Raw genomic sequence first — 20,993 nt, 5'->3', positions numbered from 1 at the left:
TGGTAGAGCTAGGATATAATCACAGGGTGACTCCAGGGAAGGGACTGGCAAGCTTTTATTGTAAAGGGCCAGATAGCACATATATCAGGCTTGGTGGGCTAAGTCACAACTACTCAATACTGCCTTACGAGGACAGCCATGGACAATCCGTATGCAAATAGCTCTGGATGTGTTCCAATAAAACTTTACTTATAGAAATAAATGGTGGACATATTTGGACCACTGAGAAGTTTGCTGACTGAGCTCTGGAATCTATGCTCTTGACAACTGAGGTATCACACCTGGGAAAGCCTGGACAGTTAGCAAAGGGATCTCTGAGTGTTTTTTAATAGTTAGCGGTAACAGGCCCATACGCCACCAGACTACTGAGGGATTGGCTGAGGCAGAGAGATAAACTCACCAGGGACAGAGGGTAGCAGATGGGGCACTTACATTTCGACGATGCCCTCTGGCAAGTTGGCAGGGATCTCCGTCAAGCCCTTCCCTCGACAGTCCACGACGTTATTGCTGCATGTGCAGGCCGAGGGACAGGAGATGGAGTTGGCATTGCAGGACGGAGGTTCTGAGTGGGGTCCTGGAGGTCCAGAACACATGGTCAATCATGACAGTGTCAGGAGCCACTGGAGCTTTTGCGCCCCTTAACCAGCTTCCAAGGAAGCAGCACCAGATAAAATACCTGAGAAATTTTCACCAGCTGACATCTCCTCTCATCTGGGAGACATGGCTGCAACTGGCTAAACATTTAGCCAAGAGGAGAGATTCTGACCTTGACCTGTTTCTGGATTGTTCTACTGGCTCTGTCATCACATCATCCTCGTCTTTCAGAGAAAGGGTTGCTCTCAGAGTCAGTCCCACATGAAAATATGCCACCAGAATGCCAAAAAAGGCACACTGGGACTATTTGCTCAGGGTGCCCAATGTCTGAACACCTACGATTTTTGGCTTTCATTTGGGGATTGGATGCTAGGTATAGGCACGCTTTCATTCTTTTCTCTAGAGTTTTGAACACACTCTAAAACCAAGTTGGGGTAGGGGAAGCTGTCAGAATTTCATTATTTGGGGCACTGATGTTCTCAAAGTGTCTATAGTCATCAGCAGTGACATCATCTAAAGCATTTTCAAGCAACTTTTATGTCCAGAGAACATGCAAATAAAACCTATCTTATTAGAAAAAAGGCAAATAAGTTATTACGTATTTTGGAGTCAGCTTTTAATTTTGTTTGAGGTGAGAATCTGTGTGAATTTAAAGCAAAGTGGTAAAAACCCAAGTAAATGGCATCTAAAGAACTTCTTTAGAAAACCACACAAAAATAAAGATATATATTAGCAAACTAACCCAGGATTCAAAGAGTCACAAGAAGTACATTCAAATGTTTTAAACACATAAAAGTTTTCATGCTATCACTACTTCTTCAAAGTAAGGTAAGAATCTCAGACCTGTGGTTTGTTTTCCAAATGTGGACATTTTGTGGTCCCAAAGGTAAACTCGACCCCAGAGCCTCCTCAGGACCTCTCCACCGCCTGCGAGATCTAGCCAGCAGGGATTACCTGATATCTTTCCAGATGCCCACCCCCAGAGCGGAGGACCACAGGCTCACACCAACTCTGCCGATCTCTCACTGCCTGGACATGGGATTCTGACTGGGAGCCCTTGGACAGAGATTCAATATGAAACCTGAAAATGTCTGCAGGGAAACACTGACTTTGGTTTGGCCCCTGTTCACTGGAGAAGCTGAGTCTGGGAAGTCAGAAGGGTCCAGCCAAAGTGGATGCATCAGAGAACCAAGGGGGCCTGGGCAAATGCTTGTTTGGACATTGAGACTCAAAGTGGAGGATCCCCCTCTTCACGCTCAACAGTCCCTGTGCCTGGGGACGGTCCTTCTGCAAGGGCTCAAATGGATGCCAAAGGATCGTTTTGGAACATTTACCTTGCCAGAAAGTGCTGACTCAGTAATCAAAGATCACTTCTCTTGGCCTCACCATCTCCTCTCTCTTTTTCTCCCTGTCTCTGTCTCTGTCACACACACACACACCTACAGACACACATACATACACACATACCCCAAATTAAAAAATATCCTCCTTTCTGGGACATTTGAGAAAATATTCATGTCTAGGGCATAGGGACTTCAAACTCTTCAGTGTTACTCACATTAGCAGATCTCATGGAGACCATGAAAAATGCCAGAATGATGATGACTTTCACTAAAATCCCCAACCAGAACATTCTCTGGGAGAGGTGATACAAGCTTTGTTCCAAACTGGGGAAGTTTTCCATTTCTAAGGAAATGGCAACCCCAGAGAATCAGCTTATAAGAGCCTCAGATCAGGAATGAGAGTGTTGTGGCTCAGGGAGTGGGGTCTGGAGTCCTACTGCCTCAATTTGAATCTTGGCTCTGTCATTTCATCCCTATATCCCCGTGCCTCAGTTTTCCCCATCTGTAAAATGGGAAGAAATAACAATACTTATTTCACAGCATGGTTTTGTTGCGAAGGCAAAGAAAGTTAATGCATATAAAGTATTTAGAAGAATGCATGGCACAGAGTCAGAGCTTAGTTGCTGCTATTATTACTGTTAATGAGTCTACCTCTGCCACGAATTGCCTGCAAATCATAATATCCCTCTGAGCTCTTTTGTTACCATCTCAGTGAATAAGAAATTTGGACTGCATGACTTCTGAAGTCCTTTTTGGACTGAAAAGATCAATTACTCCTGGTCTTCAGAAGAATCGAAACAGAGAAGGAGTAAAACACCCAACAGCACCTGTCCATCCTGGCTCTGCTTCTTTGAAGGGGGCCAAGAGGATATGCAATGTGAAGAGCTCCCACCCTCTCCCCACATGTGAGAGAGGCTGGGAGTGGTATGGCTTCAGATGTCAGGGCTTTTGAAGTGCCTATGACGCTTCCCAAAGAAAACTGCCAGGCTTGGCCCTCCACATCAAGGGGCTAGGGTGCCTAACAAAGCCAGGAAGAATCGCCACACCACGGGCACCTTCCTGTTTGGGAAATGTCAGGGATTCCGTGCAAGGATGAAGTCTGTGCTCCTCCTGTATTTCCATCCATTGAGGCAGACAGTAATCGGATGGCTGTACTTCTTCTGATTTGTCAAATTGTTACTTGGTTGGGGTGTGTCAGGAAGGGAGGGGGGAGAAAGACATTACAGTCAGGGCTTCCACGGGCAACAGGAAGTTCTGAAATGGGAGTTTTTTTCAAAAATGCCCCTTTGACTTCTGTGCTAGAATTAATTCTGTTTAAACCAGCCCTAGGTTGTAGCCTTGAATCCCTCTGGGAATGAGCTGGGTCTTTCACAGGGTGGCTCTGATTCTGTAGGGAGTATGTGCTACATTTCAAGGGATGTTGTCAAGGTAAAAAAAGCCTTTGAAAAAGATTCCATAACCAGGTCACTAACAACACCTTTAATTACACAGAGAGAAACAAAGGTAATTATAGCCTCTGTCAGCATCCCGGGCTGGTGGCTCCCCAGCCAGGCATTCACACGTGGTAAGGGTGTTATCCTCTTGTTGAAACAAAACACTTCAGGTTTAAGATGGGGTTGAAAGATAGGTTCATTTTCCCTGGAAACATTCCCCTCTGCTCCATGCCCAATGGACCGAGTGCATTTCCCTTTGAACCTCTGAGTGCTACGGTGGCAGAAGTCCCTCCCCTTTGCTTTTTGTCTTTGGATAGACTGAGACTAGCATGTAAATTCGACAAGGGCAGTGGTCTTTTCTGTCTTATTCCCTGTTATGTTCCCAATGCCTAAAGCAGGGCCAAAGCACAAAACCCTGTAAACATACCTTGGGTCAGCGGAAGGATGAATAGATGAATGGAATTGGTCTAGAAGCCTGGCAGAGTGGGGGCTGAATGTCACCAAGCTATGGGGGTGAGTAATCCTTCTAGAAGGGCCTTAAGGGGAGACCCCTGAGCTCTGAGTGCCCTGGGCTCTGGTTGCTAGGACCAGCCATAGTGTGTGTGGGGGTGGGTGGGTGGGGAACGAAGCAGTTATGGGTGGATGGGACCTTTATGCCTGAAGCTCATGTCTTTCTACCACAGCTCAGTGCTGGCAAAGGCCATCTGCTACTCTGCTGAGGCTCCTGCTGAGCCCTGCTCACCTGCACAGCTCAGGGTGTCCTAGGCACTCGTTTTAGCTCTGTCTGCAAACCCCTTCCTCTCAGCCTTTCCTGTCCACACATATTGAGAGTGAAGGGGGTGGTGCAGGTGACAGAGAATTTCCAAGGGGGGCAAAGTGAGGAAAAACCCATGGTTCTACCCAGGAAATTCTCTGAGCACTGTACAAGCTGAGAAGCAGATGAATGGGAACAGAGTGTTTTGATCGAGGTGGAAAGTCTCCACACATGTTTGAGGGGAGAGGACTATGTGGGCTTGTGCCTACGTGAACATGTGTGTTCCTGTTGTATAACACGTGCTCACAGGGCTCGTGAATACTCATTATCCCCAAGCAAGCTTGCCTGCTGGTACCATCTCCTCCTTTTCCTGGCACAGAAAGCAGCTTAAATCAGAGCGTAGTGATGCACTAGCACACAGAACCCCTGTAATCCATGTTCTGAGATGTTTTGTGAGGAACTTGAAGTGGATGTGGACTTGCTCTTTGTTTTTAAATGGGTGCCCAAGCTATCTGCCCTTGGAACTCTTCCTGTGGGACAAAATGTTGCTGCACTGAGGTGGAAGCTAGTTCTCACACAGAACAGGGAGACGAGGATATGGGCCAAGTACCTGTCTCCCCTCTCGGGGCCTGTCTCCCCTTTCCGGAATCACCACTTCAGCTCAGGAATTTCACTTTGGAGCCAGAGCCACCTCCGTGTCACCCAAAGAGGACACTGAGATGTCCAGCCTTCTGATGTCCCCTGACTCCCACTCCCAGGACTGTGGCCTGATGTCTTGAGGGAGGGCAGGGCAGAGCACAGGGCAACTGAGGTGCTGATCCTCCCCTCCCTGATTATCAGGCTGCTGTCCCCTCAGATGGGGGGGGGGGTGCTCAGTGAGCACAAGGGCAGGGCAGGAATGTGTCCCCGACCAGACCTGTCATGGCAAAGTGCCTGTGATGGCTGGCACGAACAGCGATCACGTCATCGTGTCTCTGGTGACTGCATGATACCCCCTCCAGTCTGAGGGACAAGGAGGAGGAGCAGTGATCAGGGACACTGGCTCCTGCCAGGCTGCTTCCTCAACTCTGTTCTTCTATTTGGCATCATGCTGGAAGTGGAAAGTCCTAACTGGTGTGTCCAATTGAATGGGGAAAAGCTCACTGAACTTCAGACCTAGAAAGGGCTGTGGAGCTGATGAGGAAACAGACATCTTGGAGGGAGAGAACTTGCCCAGGGACACAGTGGTGGCCCAACTAAGAATGATGTCATTGTCGTAACAGCAGCTAACGCTTATGGAATGTTTCCTAAGTGCTAGATGCTGCACCAAGGGCTTTGCATGTGTGAGCTCATTTGGTTCTCATAAAACCCATGACGTACGTTCTTTTATTATTATTTCCATTATACTGATGAGGAAAGGGAAGAACAGGGAGTCAAGCAAACTGGTCAAGATCATGGAACTAGTGAACCACAACATTCTAAATTCTGGTTCAGTGTTCTTTGTACCATCTCCTTTGCCAAGAAGATACCCCAAATGCCTCTCTTTATTGCCATGACTTTGAAAGCCATCAGAGCCTGGGAATCTCAGGAGGTAGGAAGAAGAGCCTCAGGGGCCATGACACAGATTGTGTAAGCTACAGTGGAGATAGCAGGACACTCTTGTTAGAGCTGTGTTTATTTCTTTCCGTCTTTAAAGGGAATCCCACCCAGCAGAGTGCACAGAACCGAAAAATCCAATGGCCTTGTGAGCATGTGGAAATAAATTAATTCCAGCATTCAAATTAAGCATCCCTGTTGGCCTCTGGCCTTTCAAAAGCCAACAACAGACTGCAATGACAATGGGGTTTGAGCAATTATGATGAGAATATAAATGAACGTGATTTAAATACCAGAGGCATGATAATTTTAGGAATGGCTAAATAAACCTAATAATCTCATTCTTGCAATGTCCAATTATGGTGTTTTAATTAAAACCTCCTAAGGAGATGGGCGGCTAGTCATGGCTTACCTTAATTATCTTTATACTTAGTAACTAGTCCCAAATTAAAAAAAAAAAAAGGGGGTGGTGGTGAAAATTTCTTGTTTCCAGGGTTATATGCCGATTTAATTTTTAGTAATAAATGAGGAAGTGTTTCTTGACAGGCTTTTAGGAGCAAGCATTGTTGCAGGCATTGGGGCAACCTTAAAAACGTGACCCCTTAGTACTAGAAGACAAGATCGATCTTCATGAAAGGGTATCTCACACTCAAAGGCTATGGGCAGATAAGTGTAAAATAGGTGGACAAGCCAGTGGATACAAAGATGTTTAAAGGAAAGAGATAACTGACTCAGGAGGTCAAATATTTAACTAATACCCTTGAATTACGAATTGTGACTGGAAGAAACTTTTTCAGATTAAGGTAACCAGAAAATTGACACACGGAAAATAAATCCTGGAGTTTAAACCCCAGCATAAACCCTTTAGGTAAGGATGGGCAAAAACCCAAAACTTGCAACACACATGAGTCAAGTAGTGGCCATAGTAGAACCTCTTCTGTGGTCTAGTATCATGAACTTGATAAAGTCCCCATCTGGTACAGGCAACAAGTGGGGACCACAGACCCTTCTAGTCATAGGGCCCTAACCTTCCTCTCCAAAACAAGAAAAGTTAACAGAAATTTTTGCAGCAGTGGCTGAAGGAAACAAAGAAGTCTAGCTGCATACTGTACAAAAACAGTAATAAAAAATAAAATAAAGATATAGTCTCCCACCCTTTGAAAAATTCTCAGGTGCCTCTCTAGAGGAAGAAAATAAATACCTTTGATTGGCGGGGTACGGGTGACAGAGGAGATGAATTCTGTCAAAGTGTGCTGCTAGCAAATTTCTGGGTTAGCTGGAGTGATAAGGAGCCTGCAGCCAAGGCTTTTGGGGAGAAGAGGATGGGCTCCGGCCGGCTGGATTTAATTCACAGGGAGATAGCAGGGACTTGGGCAACCAGGGCCCTCACAGGCTGAGAGAGATAAAACTCTTTCCTGTCTCTGGAGTCATGTGTTTGGTGAATTTTGTGATATGGTTTAAGGGTCCCAGGAGGTTTTCTGATGCTTCCCTGACAGGGGCCACTGGTGATGAAACTACATGCAGGGATGGCTTAATTGGTACCCCATGCCTTTTTTTCTCCTGAGCAGATGACCTCTCGTTTTACAGAGATGTTCTTACTCCTGCCTTTCTTGACTAAAGCCCTCCTCCTGTGAGTCATTGGGAGGAGAGCTGGAACGAGGAACACTGACAATTTTGCAGCGTACGACCAATGTGATCCATACAAAACTGCCTCACGAGGATGCCCTGTGGACTCTGCCATGGGTAGAGCCTGCACATGGTGGGGTGTGTGGGAAGGATAGTCAGTGCGTGAAAACAGCTGTCCTCTTCCACCTCCCAAGTGTGGAGTCTCGCTCCACATGGCTTCCTCTGGCATCCCTTTAACATGGCCTCACAAACCACCTTTAACAGTTATTAAAGGAGTAGTACCTTCTGGAGGGGGTGCTACTCCTGCACCCCACTAATGATGATAGGGCCCCATTCGTCAGGGATATTCGGTTTGGCCAAGCATTATATCTGACTTAGATCTTTACAGAAAGCAACGCTGCACAGCATTCTGTCCCTAACCCATGAGAGCCTGGAAAGCATCGAAGAATCCCTCCCACAAAGGGGTTCCACTGTCGCTCTCTTGAATTTCTACTACTGGTGAGGCAGGGTGTAGATTAATAGCACAGTCATGTCTGGAGTCTGTGGACCTGATTCCTGTGTCCTCAGAAGACACCTGGCTTAGTACTGAAAAGTGTGAGGGATTATCACAAGCCACAGGCTTAATTGACATAAACAGAGGAGGTGATAGGGATGCTTCTATGTTAAGTATTAACCTGCCCACTAGATCCAGCCTTTTCCAGGCAGGAGATTTGGGGCACGAGCACTTCCGGGACCTAGGAGCTTCAGCCTTCTTCCCTGGGGTTTGGATCCTAACTGCTGTTGGGGAAGCAATGTCTCGCCACTCCTTTGACGGGAAGGTGCTCTTCTGACGAAGTCGTATTTGTGTTCGTGCAGAGCATTAAGCCCGGCACCCACCTATAATGATGTGTTTTAACATTCTGTCTAATTAGTTTTTCTCACTAGCTCTTGGATGACTCCTGCACTCTATAATTATTTCTTTCACTGGCACTTATGCCGATATTGTACTCTTTGCCTAATAATTACTGTAATTATAGTCACTATATGTGAGGTTGGTGCCTGTGTGATAAACGGTTTTATTATATGTGTTTGACGGGAAGTGATTTCTAAGTGGGCGTCTATAGGAAATTATTAAGGTACTGCTCTGAGACATGTTAAAATGTTTTTGGATAATAAATAACTTGATGAAGTAGTAACATGACAAGAGAGAGTGGCAGGGAGCGAGATGAAGTTGAATTAAAAAAAAAAAAAGTCTTCCATATTGCAAATGCAGCCTAAGAGCAGAAGGGGGCCAGTCTACACTGCTGGCTGGTTTGGGCCCTCCCTGCAGCACACATGGAGCTTAGGTGATCTTCAATACTGAAAACACAACAGTCAAGAAATGTGAGGACTGTAGCCCCAACTAGTGTTGAGCAATCTGTCCTTCCTTTTTCCTGTAGGCTGACTCCCAACATCAGCTTTCAGAGGCCACTGAGCCCCAGTTCCAGGACTGGGTTCCTGGAAATCAGGAATGCTTCTGTGGGAAACTCCTGAACTGAATACTTCCTGTTTTTGAGGAAATTCAGGGATTTCCCAGATAGAGGGAGTCGGTGGGAATGGAGGGTGTCAATGAAAAGTAAAAACAAAAAAGCAAGCGTGAAAATGAGGACTCGGTTAAAAGCCACTACATCAATGGAGAAGATTTTTCTCAGGTCAGTCAGGCATCTCCCATCCCTGGAGATCTGCGCTCTGTTCAGTTATGTCTGTGCACAGTTCTGTTTTCTATACTACGCAGGCGATCTGTGCTTCTATTACACTTCAATTACCCACAGATCAAACTCTTATGTTTGCTCAGCACATTTTGTGGACCCACTAAACTATAATAATTAAGCTCCACTTATTAGCTCTTACCAAGTGCTATGTATTATGCTAAGTACTTCATAGGCATTATTTCATTTAATCCTCCCACCCATCCCTTGAGTTATGTACTATGATTTTCCCATTTTGCAAACATATGGGAACTTGCCAAAGTCACACACTACTAAGGGGCAGATCTAGGGTTTCCAGCCAAGCAGGCTGACCCTACCACCTCCATTAACTTGTCTTTCAATTTCTATGGCAATCAGACGACAGGCACATGTTTAGGAAATGCTAAACAATGTACTTAACACTTGTTAAGTTTCTTAGCATCAATGGATGATGAAGCTTAACAGAAAGTGATTCATTACTTCCTTGAGCATTTTCCTTTACCAGATGACAAGAGCTGCTTTTTCAGAAGCCTCTGAGGCACCCCAGAGCCCAAGTGACTATAGAGTGCTGAGGAACCCAGGAGAGTGCACACCAAGCTCTGGGCTAAGTGTGGGTTCATGCCCAGGGTGATGTCAGGGAGAGCTCAGGGGTGGGTGAGTCACAGTACAGAGGGGAAGAGGGTGGGACAGCCTCACCTGGGCATATATACTCCTTTTTCTGCACATCTGCCACATTGAAGCCCCTCAGGTGCACGGGAGCCATACAGAGTGTGAACTGGCCAATTGTCCGTCGCTGTCGCAGCCAATCTGAGAGCCAGGCCAGGTGGCAGTCACAGTACAGGTGGTTGGAGTGGAGGCGCCTAGGAGAGGGAGGGACTGAGGTAAGATGCTGTCACAGAGTGAAGTGAACAGAGTAGGCCAAACCTTCTGTGCCCCTTTGCCCAGTGTGATAACCCTCCGGAGCCCAGGGAAGCATTTCCCGCTGTACGAGTGAGTTACCATGGGAGCCTCAGCCCTTTTATTGCCAAACCACAAATGACTTTTTATCTTCACATGCAGGCCACATCCAACTGATACCTCCAGGGTTCTGAACAATTCTCCATTTCTTAATAGTAATTCCACCCTTTTCTTTCCCACTCAAGAAAGCCTCAACATGTAGGAGGAGGAGAGTGACATTATTAAAGCAATGCTTCAGATTCGAGTCAAATTTTCAAAGGGGTGACTGACTTGCAAATTTTAGTACTGTAGTTAGCCTGGGTTCCAGATAGCTTCAAACAGCTTCTCAATCTCAATGCTTCAGTCTATGGTGGCACTGTGGCCCAAACCTGACTTTGCCTTCACTTTCTCCTTCATCTCCTCCCTAAAGTGAATGAACCCCTACATGGAAAGCTGGAGGGCTTGTGTGCAGTAGCCCAGAGAGCAAAGCATGAAGGCAAGGGTCCTATACCTTCTTTCCACCCACCCCCATTCAAATAAAGGGCTGTCCATTCCAGACCCTTGCAGCCCACAGCAATGTCTCCACCTTGCCCTCCTCTCCTTCCCAAGTTAAATTCTACCAGGTGTATTTGCTATTCTGGCTTAGGTGCCCCTGTTAAGACCTCCTAACCAGTTCCAGGACTCTTTGGCTTTTCCTCCTGCAGTAGCTGTGATTCCAGATCAATTTCTCACCTCTGAGTGATTAAGATTCCCTAGAGGGATCTGTATGTTCTACTTCTGAAAGGAATCCATATGGTTAAATGACTTGAATTTACTTTCCACGAACTGAGGGGCAAACTAAGGGTATGTAGGGGCTTGTACAGGTTTTTCCCCAAGGCTTCTCTATCAGGGTCTTCCTATTAGCACATTCCCCCCAACCCTAGGTCATTAGAAGTGATGGTAGGAAAGTTTTAGTTACATCAGCTTATCACACACTTGGGTTTCTGATGCAGACTTCAAATGCCCAATCCTGGACATGCTAATCAGCCAGCGATATCTTGGGACTTTCAAGTGCTCTGTGTCAAGTTGGTTAATATTGAGTGGCAGCCTAAAGCAGTGGCTTGGGCTATCTCCATGCCCGAGATGGAGAGCGCTGAAGGGCTCTTGACCACACTCGACTGAGTATAAAGTCAGCATTGCTGAACACCGGCCAAGTGCAGCTAACTTGAGGGGCGTGCCGGCCGAGCATTCCTGCCATTGCACAGGTGCAAACCTTGGGCAGGCCAGGGCCACTAGGGGCCTTGACAGCCTCAGGGGGTCCCAAGATCCCATCATATCTGCCAACTAAATGAACCTATATCCCATGTAGAATGCAATTATTTTTTCTGCTGAAAAACAATTTGAAATGGTGTTTATGATTTTGTTTCAAAATGATGAATTTTGATGTTGTAATGTTCTTTTGGATTTCAGAGCCAATACTTTAAGTTTGAACACATTTTCATAGGTTCCTAGGCCTAAGATGCTATGTCTGTAATGGGCTCCAGGAAATTCTCCCCTTTGAGTTTCAAAGCCCAGACTCCTATGCTGCCTTCTCTTCGTGTGGCACTTCAGAAAGAAGTGCTGTAGGCGGGAAGGGGGAGGGGAGGCAAAATCCTAAACTAGGGGAAGAACATGAGGGAGAGGAGGGAATTTCTCTTGTATACTGGGCCTTCTTGGGAAATTTCAGCATGAGTGAAAATGATTTGTTTCCTGATCTATCAGTGAGTTGTAGAGACAGACAGACAGACAGACACACACACACACACACACACACACACACACACACAGAGAGAGAGAGAGAAAGATAGACAGGAGGGAGAGAAAGTAAGGGAGGGAGAGAAAGAGAGTCAGGGGGGCGGAAAGAGAAGGAGGCATGGAGTGTTGGTTCTATGGCTAGGAATAGACCACTGGGTATAAAGGCTGCCTAGGAGAACAGCAACGGTGGGTTGGTTCTTAGGGACAAGGTGGAGAGAGGTAGGCTCCAGTGGTAGCACAGGCTGAGGCGTTGGGGCTCTTTCACGTGCCAGGAGAATCAGAGCCTTCTGATGAGAGTCTGGCTTCTATGAGGAAAGGCAGTTGCCTTCTTTGGCAGTGAGGTATGGAAGCTGAGGAAACGGGATTCCCATGAAGCACTGAACATGGGCCCACAAGGCAAATCAACGTCAACCAATTCCCCACCAGTTCCCATCGGGGGTAAGACATCAATGGAATGACAAAAATGAGGGTTAAGTAAGTCAGATCCTTAGCTGATTAATTTCTGGGATAATGAAAATGTCGAAGATTTCCTTTTGGAAAATTACATTAGGATGGTTCTTTTTCAATCCCTGCTGGCTGGCCCCAAGCTACCTCTCTTCCTAACCTTGCTACAGATGGTTCCTAACCCTTTGTCCACCTTTGTAGGAATTTTTCCCCTTCCACGTGGGACCATGGAAAAGAGGTGACCAGAACTGACTCGGAAGGTACCTGAAGGCTCTTGTCAAAAGCCCAGGACAATGGAAGGGCTCAGATCCCCACTCTTGGAATTTTACCCACCAGAAGTGCTGGCAGAGTTGAACTGGGCAGATTCTTCCAAAGTGCAGCCTTTCCTATCATGTTTGGGAGATTGAATTGAGCAGTATGATCCCAAATAGTAACATTGAAAGAAAAGTAATCACATTGATCATGAAACATGAGCCTGGACACTGCCAGGAGTATTCCTAATCCCCTTGATTGAGACGGAAAATTATTTTAATTACTTCCCATAATTCTGGTGAGTTGGGATAGCAATGACCTGGGGGAAGGTGGCCTCCAGTGGCCCTTCTCTCCTTCCTCGGCTCACCTGGAACACACCCTTTTGCCTTAGTTTCTGGTGAACGGAATGAGCTCTGGCTCTGATGCCAAATTGCCCAAATCTGACATTGCCTCGCTGCTTTCCTACTCTGACTTTGGGCAGGGATTTAACTCTGGGCCTCAGTGCTCTGATCTGTAAAATGGGGATATTATTGGTGCCCCCTTTCCAGGGCTGTTGTAAGGACTGAAAGAATTCATGAGACAAGCTTGGCATAAGGCCCTGCAAACCATGAGCCACCACAGTGACGTCCGTGGTCATTACTGTCATGAGGATGCTAGGTCCACACTTCTGTCTCCTCTCAACCCATGGCCCTCCCCTGTACAAGGCTACCATTTCTAACTTAGACACCAAGGCATCAAGGCGCCTAGGTGGTTCCCGCATGTTCTGCAGTCTTTTGCCGCTGGAAACACCATATTCCATGTTGGCCAAACCACCTTCACAAAAGATAAGGTGAATGAATCCTAATGCCAATTTGTAAAAGGTGCCTTTTAGCCACAGGCACTAAATTAAATTTCCAGCAAATCCTTTTAGAGAGGGTCACTGTTCATTTTCTATAAAATGTGGCTTTCTGAATTAAATATAAAAGCTTTCCTTTAGAAATCCCATTTATGACTTCCTTCCTCTCTCCTCTTCCCCCATCTCCCCTCTCTAGTCTCCCCCCACCCCCACCTTAATTACAGCAAAGGGGGATTAGCGCAAGTCTCTGGGGAGTTCTGTACAGAGCCGTCTCTGAAATTAAACTAAAGAGAAAGTGGCAGCAGGCACGGAGCAAAGAGAACAGATGAGATTGATTGATTGATCTGAACTCATCAGATGAGTGTTCAGAACCACAGGCAAGGATGACAACAGAAACGAGAGGAAACTCTTCTGCCCTCCTTTCCCACCCGACGCAGCCGAACAAAGCACCTGAGATCCAGACCTAGCTACCCCCGGCCCCCATCCCGTGGACCTGGCCCAGCTTCTGTTATTGCTACTCTTAGATTGACAACAAGAGGGGCGGCTGAAGTCACAGAAGAGTAGCCACCGGAGCTGGACTCTGGCTTTCTCTGTAGGCGAGGGCCATTTTTCTTCTATTCAACCAACCTGTCTGGGGAAATGCAGGCCCTGTACCTGGACACTTGCTTTCAGCTTCTTGGCCAGGGGCCCTCGGCTCGCTCTCCTGAGGCTCATTTGTGGCATGCTGTGGACTTTGAAGAGGTCTTTGAAGACCCCAGGGTTTCTCCTTAAAACTCCATGACTGCACCATCCCATTTTAAAGTGGAAGCAAAAGGGTAAATTTTCTTGGTTGAATTATGCTATCACACGAGGGATCGGAGGGAGAGACGGGGAGCAATGATGAACACCAGGCTCAGATTCTTCTTCATAATAACTAGCATTTGTTGAGTGCACACCATGACCGGGCCCTTTACATGCTAGTGCACTTCATTCTCACAACAACTGTGAGACAAGCATTTAATTCACTGTCCCTGCAGGGCAGAGAGACAAAGAAACTTGCCCAAAGTGGCAGAGCTCACTTTTAAACTCGGGTCTGCTTCAGGTTCTCTGTACTGTTTCCTTACACAGTGCCTTCACTGGCTTCTGCTTCATTCTCCACCCCTGAGATAAGGTCACTTTCTCACTAATGCAGGGGTTCTCAAACCTTATGAGCATCAAAAGCTCCTGGAGGGCTTGTTAAAACCCAAAGGCTGGACCCACTCCCAGAGATTCTGATTCCATGGGTCTACAGTTCCAGGTGATGCTGGTGCTGCTGGTCCAGGGACCTAATTTTGGGAACAACTGTTCTAAGGATTTTTAAATCTCTGTGGATACCATGTTGTTCAGGAGCCATCAATTAGCTGGCTGCTTGGTACTTCTAGTCCAGATTTCTGGATAGAGCAGTTATAACAGTAACAGTCAGTACCATTTATTGTCTACTCCTCAGGCACTGCACATACCTCATCATCTCATCTGATCCTCACCACCGCCCCCATTTATAGAGGAGAGAACAGAGGTCCCAGAGCTCACAAAGGGTGCAGCAGGAATTGCCGCCCTTTGCCTTGGCCTTAAATGTATTTAGCTGAAAACTCTTGGGGGCTGGCTCTCTTCTATTACTGTAATACAAACACCAATGAGGTTCCACCAAGACAACCATCAATATGAACCTCTGGTGGAAAGGCGAATGGAGTCCATTTGCAGAGAAACTCACAAAAGGGTTTCTGGCTGAGAGGAGAAAAGAACTTCCCAGGTAATAAGCAACTGCTCTTGGTATGGGGTGTTATGGGGAGATCTGCTTTCTGACTACACAGAAAAGGAAGGCTTGAGCCTACCCCCAAATTAAAGGTAAAGAATCAAGTTCCTGCATTCTAATATCAGAATACCATCAAGGGAGCAGGGGAGAGTGTGTTGGGTGTGGGCTGGGAGGATGGGGAGAAGCAGGGACTAGGACTCCTCCACCTCCACTGGACATAGCGGGAAAACATAACCACAGCACTATGATGGAACTGCCAACGGTACACGACATTAGCTAAGAAAATAGTAAGTCATTATGTCCCAGTTCTATATGTTTTGTGACACTAATAGACTTTCCATCAGGGTGAAGTACACAAGGACGAATCCCCATGTCCTAAGGCAAAGAGAAATGAATCTGTCCACTGTGGAATGGGGGTTCAGAGCCGTGGATGGCACTGTCACACTTCCCCCTCTTCTGTTGCTCCCCAACACCTCTTAGTTAACAGTAGAGAAAGGCACTGTTTCCTCCAGGACCTATCTGCAGAGCAAGCAGCTCAGGGTGCAGCATGTAGGGCTGAGTGAGGCCAGTAGTACATGGGGGCAGAAGCAGCGATCTTTACTTACAGCGTTCGAATCTTCGGCATGTGGTTGAAGCTAGTGACCAGGATGCGGCTGATGTTGTTGTTGTTGAGTGTGCTGTGAAGGTAGAGGAAAAGGGAAATGGTTAACAAGGAAGTAACATGGGGGGAAGGCAGCACCAAGATGCTTCTAGAAGGTGGCGGGAGGAACAGGTGTGACTGCCAGAAGAATCATAAGTCAACAGCTATGGAGCAGCTGGAGATAAGAGGTCTGATCTCCAGATGATAAGAGGATCCCTGATTCCTTTATTTTTATTTTTTTTTATTTTTAATGTTTATTTATTTTTGAGAGAGAGAGACAGAACATGAGCAGAGGAGGGGCAGAGAGAGAGGGAGACACAGATCCAAAGCAAGCTCCAGGCTCTGAGCTGTCAGCACAGAGTCCGACGCAGGGCTCAAACTCACGAACTGTAAGATCATGACCTGAGCCAAAGTCAGATGCTTAATCAGGCTCCCTCCCCCCATTCCTTTTTTCAGGTGGCTCTTTCCTCCCCTCTGTTGTCCTTGCCATACTTATGGACCTACCCATCTGGAACCATAGTATCACTTCCTGAAATTCTACTATGTGCTGAGTGCCTCATTATGGCATCACTAATTCACACAACCACAGTGCCAGTTACATACGAGTGTCCTCATTTTAGAAAGAAGAAAACATATACATATCATCTTTTTAGTAACACACATACCTACCAGGTGGGCGTTATCTTTGTGCTATAGATGGGGAAGCTGAGCAACGGAGGGGTTTTCCCAAGGACCCCTAGCTGCTAAGCGTGAGAGACGGCATGTGAATCTAGCACTATCTTGCTCCAATTTCCCTGCTCTGTCCATTGTACATGCTGCCTAATACAGGGTCTATGTGGACAGTTCATTGTTAGTGTTTTCTCAGTAGCTCACCTTGTCTTACTCTGCCATAGGCCCGCACTAGCCCAGAAAGAAGCCTTTCTTCGGAAACTAAGCAGACTCCTTTTGTCCTTGGTTCTTGGTAAACACATTGCCTTTCTCTTAAAATGACCTCCAACGTTTTCTGTCCTGTGCCTTACTATAGCCCCAAGACTTGGTCCAAACGTGTTTCAAATTGAGTCGGATATATCCTAGTTGCGTGATCTTAGGCAAATTATCAGCATCTCTTATCCACAGGTTATTCATTGGCAGGAGGCAGGTAATGGTACCTCACAGGTTGGTAAAAGGCTTAGTGTGGAGTATATACTCAGTAAATGGAGGCTACCAGTTTACCGATGTTGGTGGAGACAATGTAGTCCTGTCCTGATCATTCCTGTTTCCCCCTACCTGGACCTCCATGGAAGCAAAAATACAGCTGCATTCAGCACAGTGGCCCCCAAACCCACTGCACCCTAGGGGCCTGTGTAGATTCCTTCTTCCCCCACCCCAGGCCACAGGAGGATTCCAGTGATCCCACCCCCTTGCCCCAGGCTATCCCTCAATTCCCTAGGGCCTTATTAGCATTTGTTTGGCTCTTGGGCCAGAAGGAAATCTATTTACCTCAAGACACAGAACCTAGTACTTTTCCCTCCCCCCCTTCCCATATTTCCCATGTGTCCAGCACTATTTTAGGCACATGGTAAAGAGCAAGGAGTAGACCACATTTGTGTTGCCTGCTTCTGCCTCCTCCATACTTTACCAATGCTCCAGTGCAGACACTTGGCATTTTATGAAGTTGAACCTAAGTAGTTGTTTTGTTTCATGTGGCCTAACTTTTCTGTGAAGTGTGCTAACCCATCCTGTCTCCACACACCCAGGAACCTTCTGAATATCTTATCTGACAAGGCTGAAGAATCCATCACTCCACTTCCTTGGTAGGAAGCTTCTTGGAAGTAGGGACTATGCCTCACTCCAGTCCTCCATAGGATTAGGAATGCCTCTGGGGTAGAAATCATGGCCTTTGTTTCCCTTTCTATCTGTCCCACAGTTCTAGGCTCCACTCTTGGGGCAATACCTAGTTATTAGGATCATTGACTCACTACCAGACTTTTTCTCTCAAAGGTAAAAAGCAAGAAGCCTTTGCAGAAAAGAGGCTTCCTTCCAACCATGCCCAGCCATTCACATCAGGTTGAGTTCACAGCCAGCCCTAATTTAGCTGAATACACAGTGCAGTTATATGCAGGGCTTGACTCTAACTGCATCCGGCAGTAGTCCGGCAGCAATGACTTATTAATGTATTACTACACTGATATTTAAATGTGAGCTGTAATGAGGGCTATAAAACATTTACGATAATAGCAATTATTCCAGAACCAAAATGACTAAACACAGTATTCAGACTTTCATGATTTGCTGCGTGCGGCTGGCCAGCCCAGGAATGTCAGAGGGCTGGTCACCTCTTGGATGCTGATCTCCATTGTAGTTACAGTTTTTGTTTCCCTAATAAACACAGATTTATTTGATCTCCAGTCTTGGTGGCCTTTGCCCATGTATGGAGCACAGTGCTCTATCTGGTTCTCACATCCCTAAGTAGCTGGCCTTCAATGGAAGTGGTGTGGTCATAACCCCAACATGATGGGCAGGGTTGGGGGAGCATGCGTGTGGAAGGCAGAGACCTGGTTCAGATTTTGGCTCTGCCACTTATAGCCTGTGCAACCACGAGGAAGTTTTCTTAATCTCATTAGGTTTCCTCCTTTGTAACACAGAGATAATAATAGCACCAATCTCACAGAGCTTTAGTGGCGATTAAATAAGATGATACTAATAATTGCCAACATGGACTGAGAGCTAATGTATGCCAGGCAGGAACTGAACTGAGGGTTCTGCATGTACCATCTCAGTTAATTGCTCCAAACAGCCTATGAGGAAGGCATTTTTGTTATCACCTCTGTTTCATGGATGAAGCAAGTGGTAGGACCAGGATATGAATCCAAACTAGCCTGACTCCAGGAATGATGCCTGGATTTGTTGCTTACCGCTAGGATAACAGATTACTAAAGTTTAGTGGCGTAAACACAAATTTATTCTCTCACAGTCTGGAGGTCAGAAGTCTAACATGGGTTCGTGGGACCACGTTTCTTCTGGAGGCATCAGGAGGAGAATGTTTCAATGTCCTTTGCTACTTGTAGAGACCACCCACATTCTTTGGCCTGTGCTTCCCTTCCTTGCAGTACTCTGAGCTCCTGCTTCTGTGGCCACATCTCCCACTGTTCACTGTGATCCGTTCCTGTTATGAGGACCCTTGGGAGGACATTCAGAGCCCAAGTGATAATCCAGGATAACCTGCCCATCACAGGATCCTTATCTTAGTCACATCTCCCAAATCCCTTTTGCCATATAAGGTAACATTCCTAAATTCCTGGGATGAGGACAAGGACATTTTTTGGAGAGAGGGGCATTATCCAGCTGACTACCACACCCTGAAACAAGGCATGGGAAGTGCACTTGTTACACACAGCCTGGCTCACATGCAATGCCCAGTAATGATCAGCTGTTATTTTAGCTTGGGTTTGTTAGTATTTTATAGTTTACAGTATGCTTTCACATTCTTGTCATTTGATGCTTGTAGAACCCTGAGGTTGGGATTCTTACCCCTACTGTATAGATGAGCAATTTTAAGCTATGAGAGGGACACCCAGGGTAGCACATCAGCTCCTGGAGGGTTCAGGAATTACTGTTCTCTTTTACATCACAGTTTCTCCCAGCTTGCCCACTGCCTCCTGTTTTCAGGGCAAGCTTATTACCCCACAATAGACATTCTCTGTCATGTCTACCCTGGCACCCAAAGTTAGAAAGAACTGCACAAGTGTCTCCTATTCTGTAAACTTCCTTGAAAATTAACCAACAGGAAAATAAATGTTTGGGTCTGACAATGCCCCCCATGCCTACTGCATGGCTGGCCCAGACTAGGCTATGGTGACCTCATCTCTTGTCTTTCTTACTTCCATCTCTTGGAGGGGTTCCGCCATTTCCATAGTCTAGTCTCAACCTCACTGCTCTGCTCCTTTGGACAGATTCTGAGAAAATACACTTTATCCCCAGTCACCCAGGTTGGAGGCTACTCCCAAATGAATGCTCTCAATTCAGCATTTTCCATCAGGTGTCAAGATCAAGCCAGGCTCAGATCAACTCTGTAAGACTTCAGTTCTGGTCTCCCCCTTTTGCACTGTCAGAGCTCCTGAGTGGGCATTTGAGTCTAAACTAGAAATAAAGCCATTCCCTCCCCAATGCCCATGAGATCTAAAGACAGTCTGTCTACCTCCCATCTCTCTTTTATAAAACCCATTACCCCATTATACTATGTTTATATTGAGACTAAGTGTGGCCAGTATACTGAGTAGTCACTCTTCTGTTTTGTCATAATCAGAACATAAATGTTTAATGAAAAAGGATCATTCTCCCTATTAAAATGATCCATGTGGACAATGCTAGTTTTAACAATGGATCCCATTCTCTCTCAGTTGTGAGCACCAGGAGGAGGGCTTTAAACTTTTCTCCCCCAGGGCACTAAGGGATTAGTGAATTTATTGTTGCTCCTGTTGAGCCCAACTAGAACCCTGCTACCCTGAAAAAATGTGCTTGTGTTCCTCAGCTAAATACCAGGGCACTGTGGCAAGACAAGGGCTCCCAGTAATGAAGAATGTGTGAGAAGCTGTGCACGTACTGGGATTGACCAACTACTGCCCACAGGTCAAACACCATCCAATACAGAATGTTTTTTGTAAATAAAGTTTTACCCACCTGTTTATGTATTGTCTATGGCTGCTTCCGTGTCACAACAGCCGAGGAGACACAACAGAGACCACAGGGCACAAAGCCTAAAATATTAACATCTGCCTTTTTATAGAAAATGTTTGCCGACCCTTGGCTCCTCTAGAACTGGGAAATTCCAGTCCTGCCTTTGTCAGTAATTAACTGTGATCTGCTGGCAAGTGGCATAACTGCTCTGTAAGAAGAGGGGATTAGGTCAGAGACTGTCAAAACTGGTAGGAAAGCCCAAGTAGCAACCGGGAGGGCTGGGAATCTAAAGCCGGTGGTCTAACTCTAAAATCCACACATATCTGGCCTGTACCACAGTCCCACCTGGAAGATGGCTCCCACTGCGTCCAGAACCTACAATGCTGTGATGAAATCGGAGCCAAGGAGAAGGCCCTGTTCAAGGGACAGGGCAGGTGTACCCAGATTGGGTTGGGTGTGGGATGAAAACTTGGGTAGTGGTTCTCCAAGTGTGGTCCTCAGACCTGCAGCATCACCTGGGAACTTGCTAGAGATGCATATCTTCAGGCCCTACCTAGGCCCACTGAATCAGAAGCTCTGGGGGAGAGGGGGGTCCCAGCCATGTGCGTTTTAACAAACCCTCCAGAGGATTCTCATGCAAGCTCAAGTTTGAAAA

The 20,993-nt window shown here is 46.5% G+C and overlaps 1 protein-coding gene across 2 annotated transcripts in view; it reads right to left on the bottom strand.

Annotated features, from left to right (window-relative positions):
• The window catches only part of SLIT3 (slit guidance ligand 3), a 590,204-nt gene that overhangs the window by 116,686 nt on the left and 452,525 nt on the right, over positions 1-20,993 (bottom strand). For both annotated transcript variants that reach the window (XM_027034042.2, XM_053226652.1), the window contains 3 exons: positions 15,648-15,719; positions 9,728-9,891; positions 433-574 (listed from right to left, as the gene is read on the bottom strand). In XM_027034042.2, coding sequence (XP_026889843.1) covers positions 433-574; positions 9,728-9,891; positions 15,648-15,719 — 378 coding nt within the window. The remainder of the gene's footprint in view (positions 1-432; positions 575-9,727; positions 9,892-15,647; positions 15,720-20,993) is intronic.

Source organism: Acinonyx jubatus, chromosome A1, assembly GCF_027475565.1.
Source record: "Acinonyx jubatus isolate Ajub_Pintada_27869175 chromosome A1, VMU_Ajub_asm_v1.0, whole genome shotgun sequence".
Classification (NCBI taxonomy): Eukaryota; Metazoa; Chordata; class Mammalia; order Carnivora; family Felidae; genus Acinonyx; species Acinonyx jubatus.
This window is presented reverse-complemented; position numbering and strand designations above follow the sequence as displayed.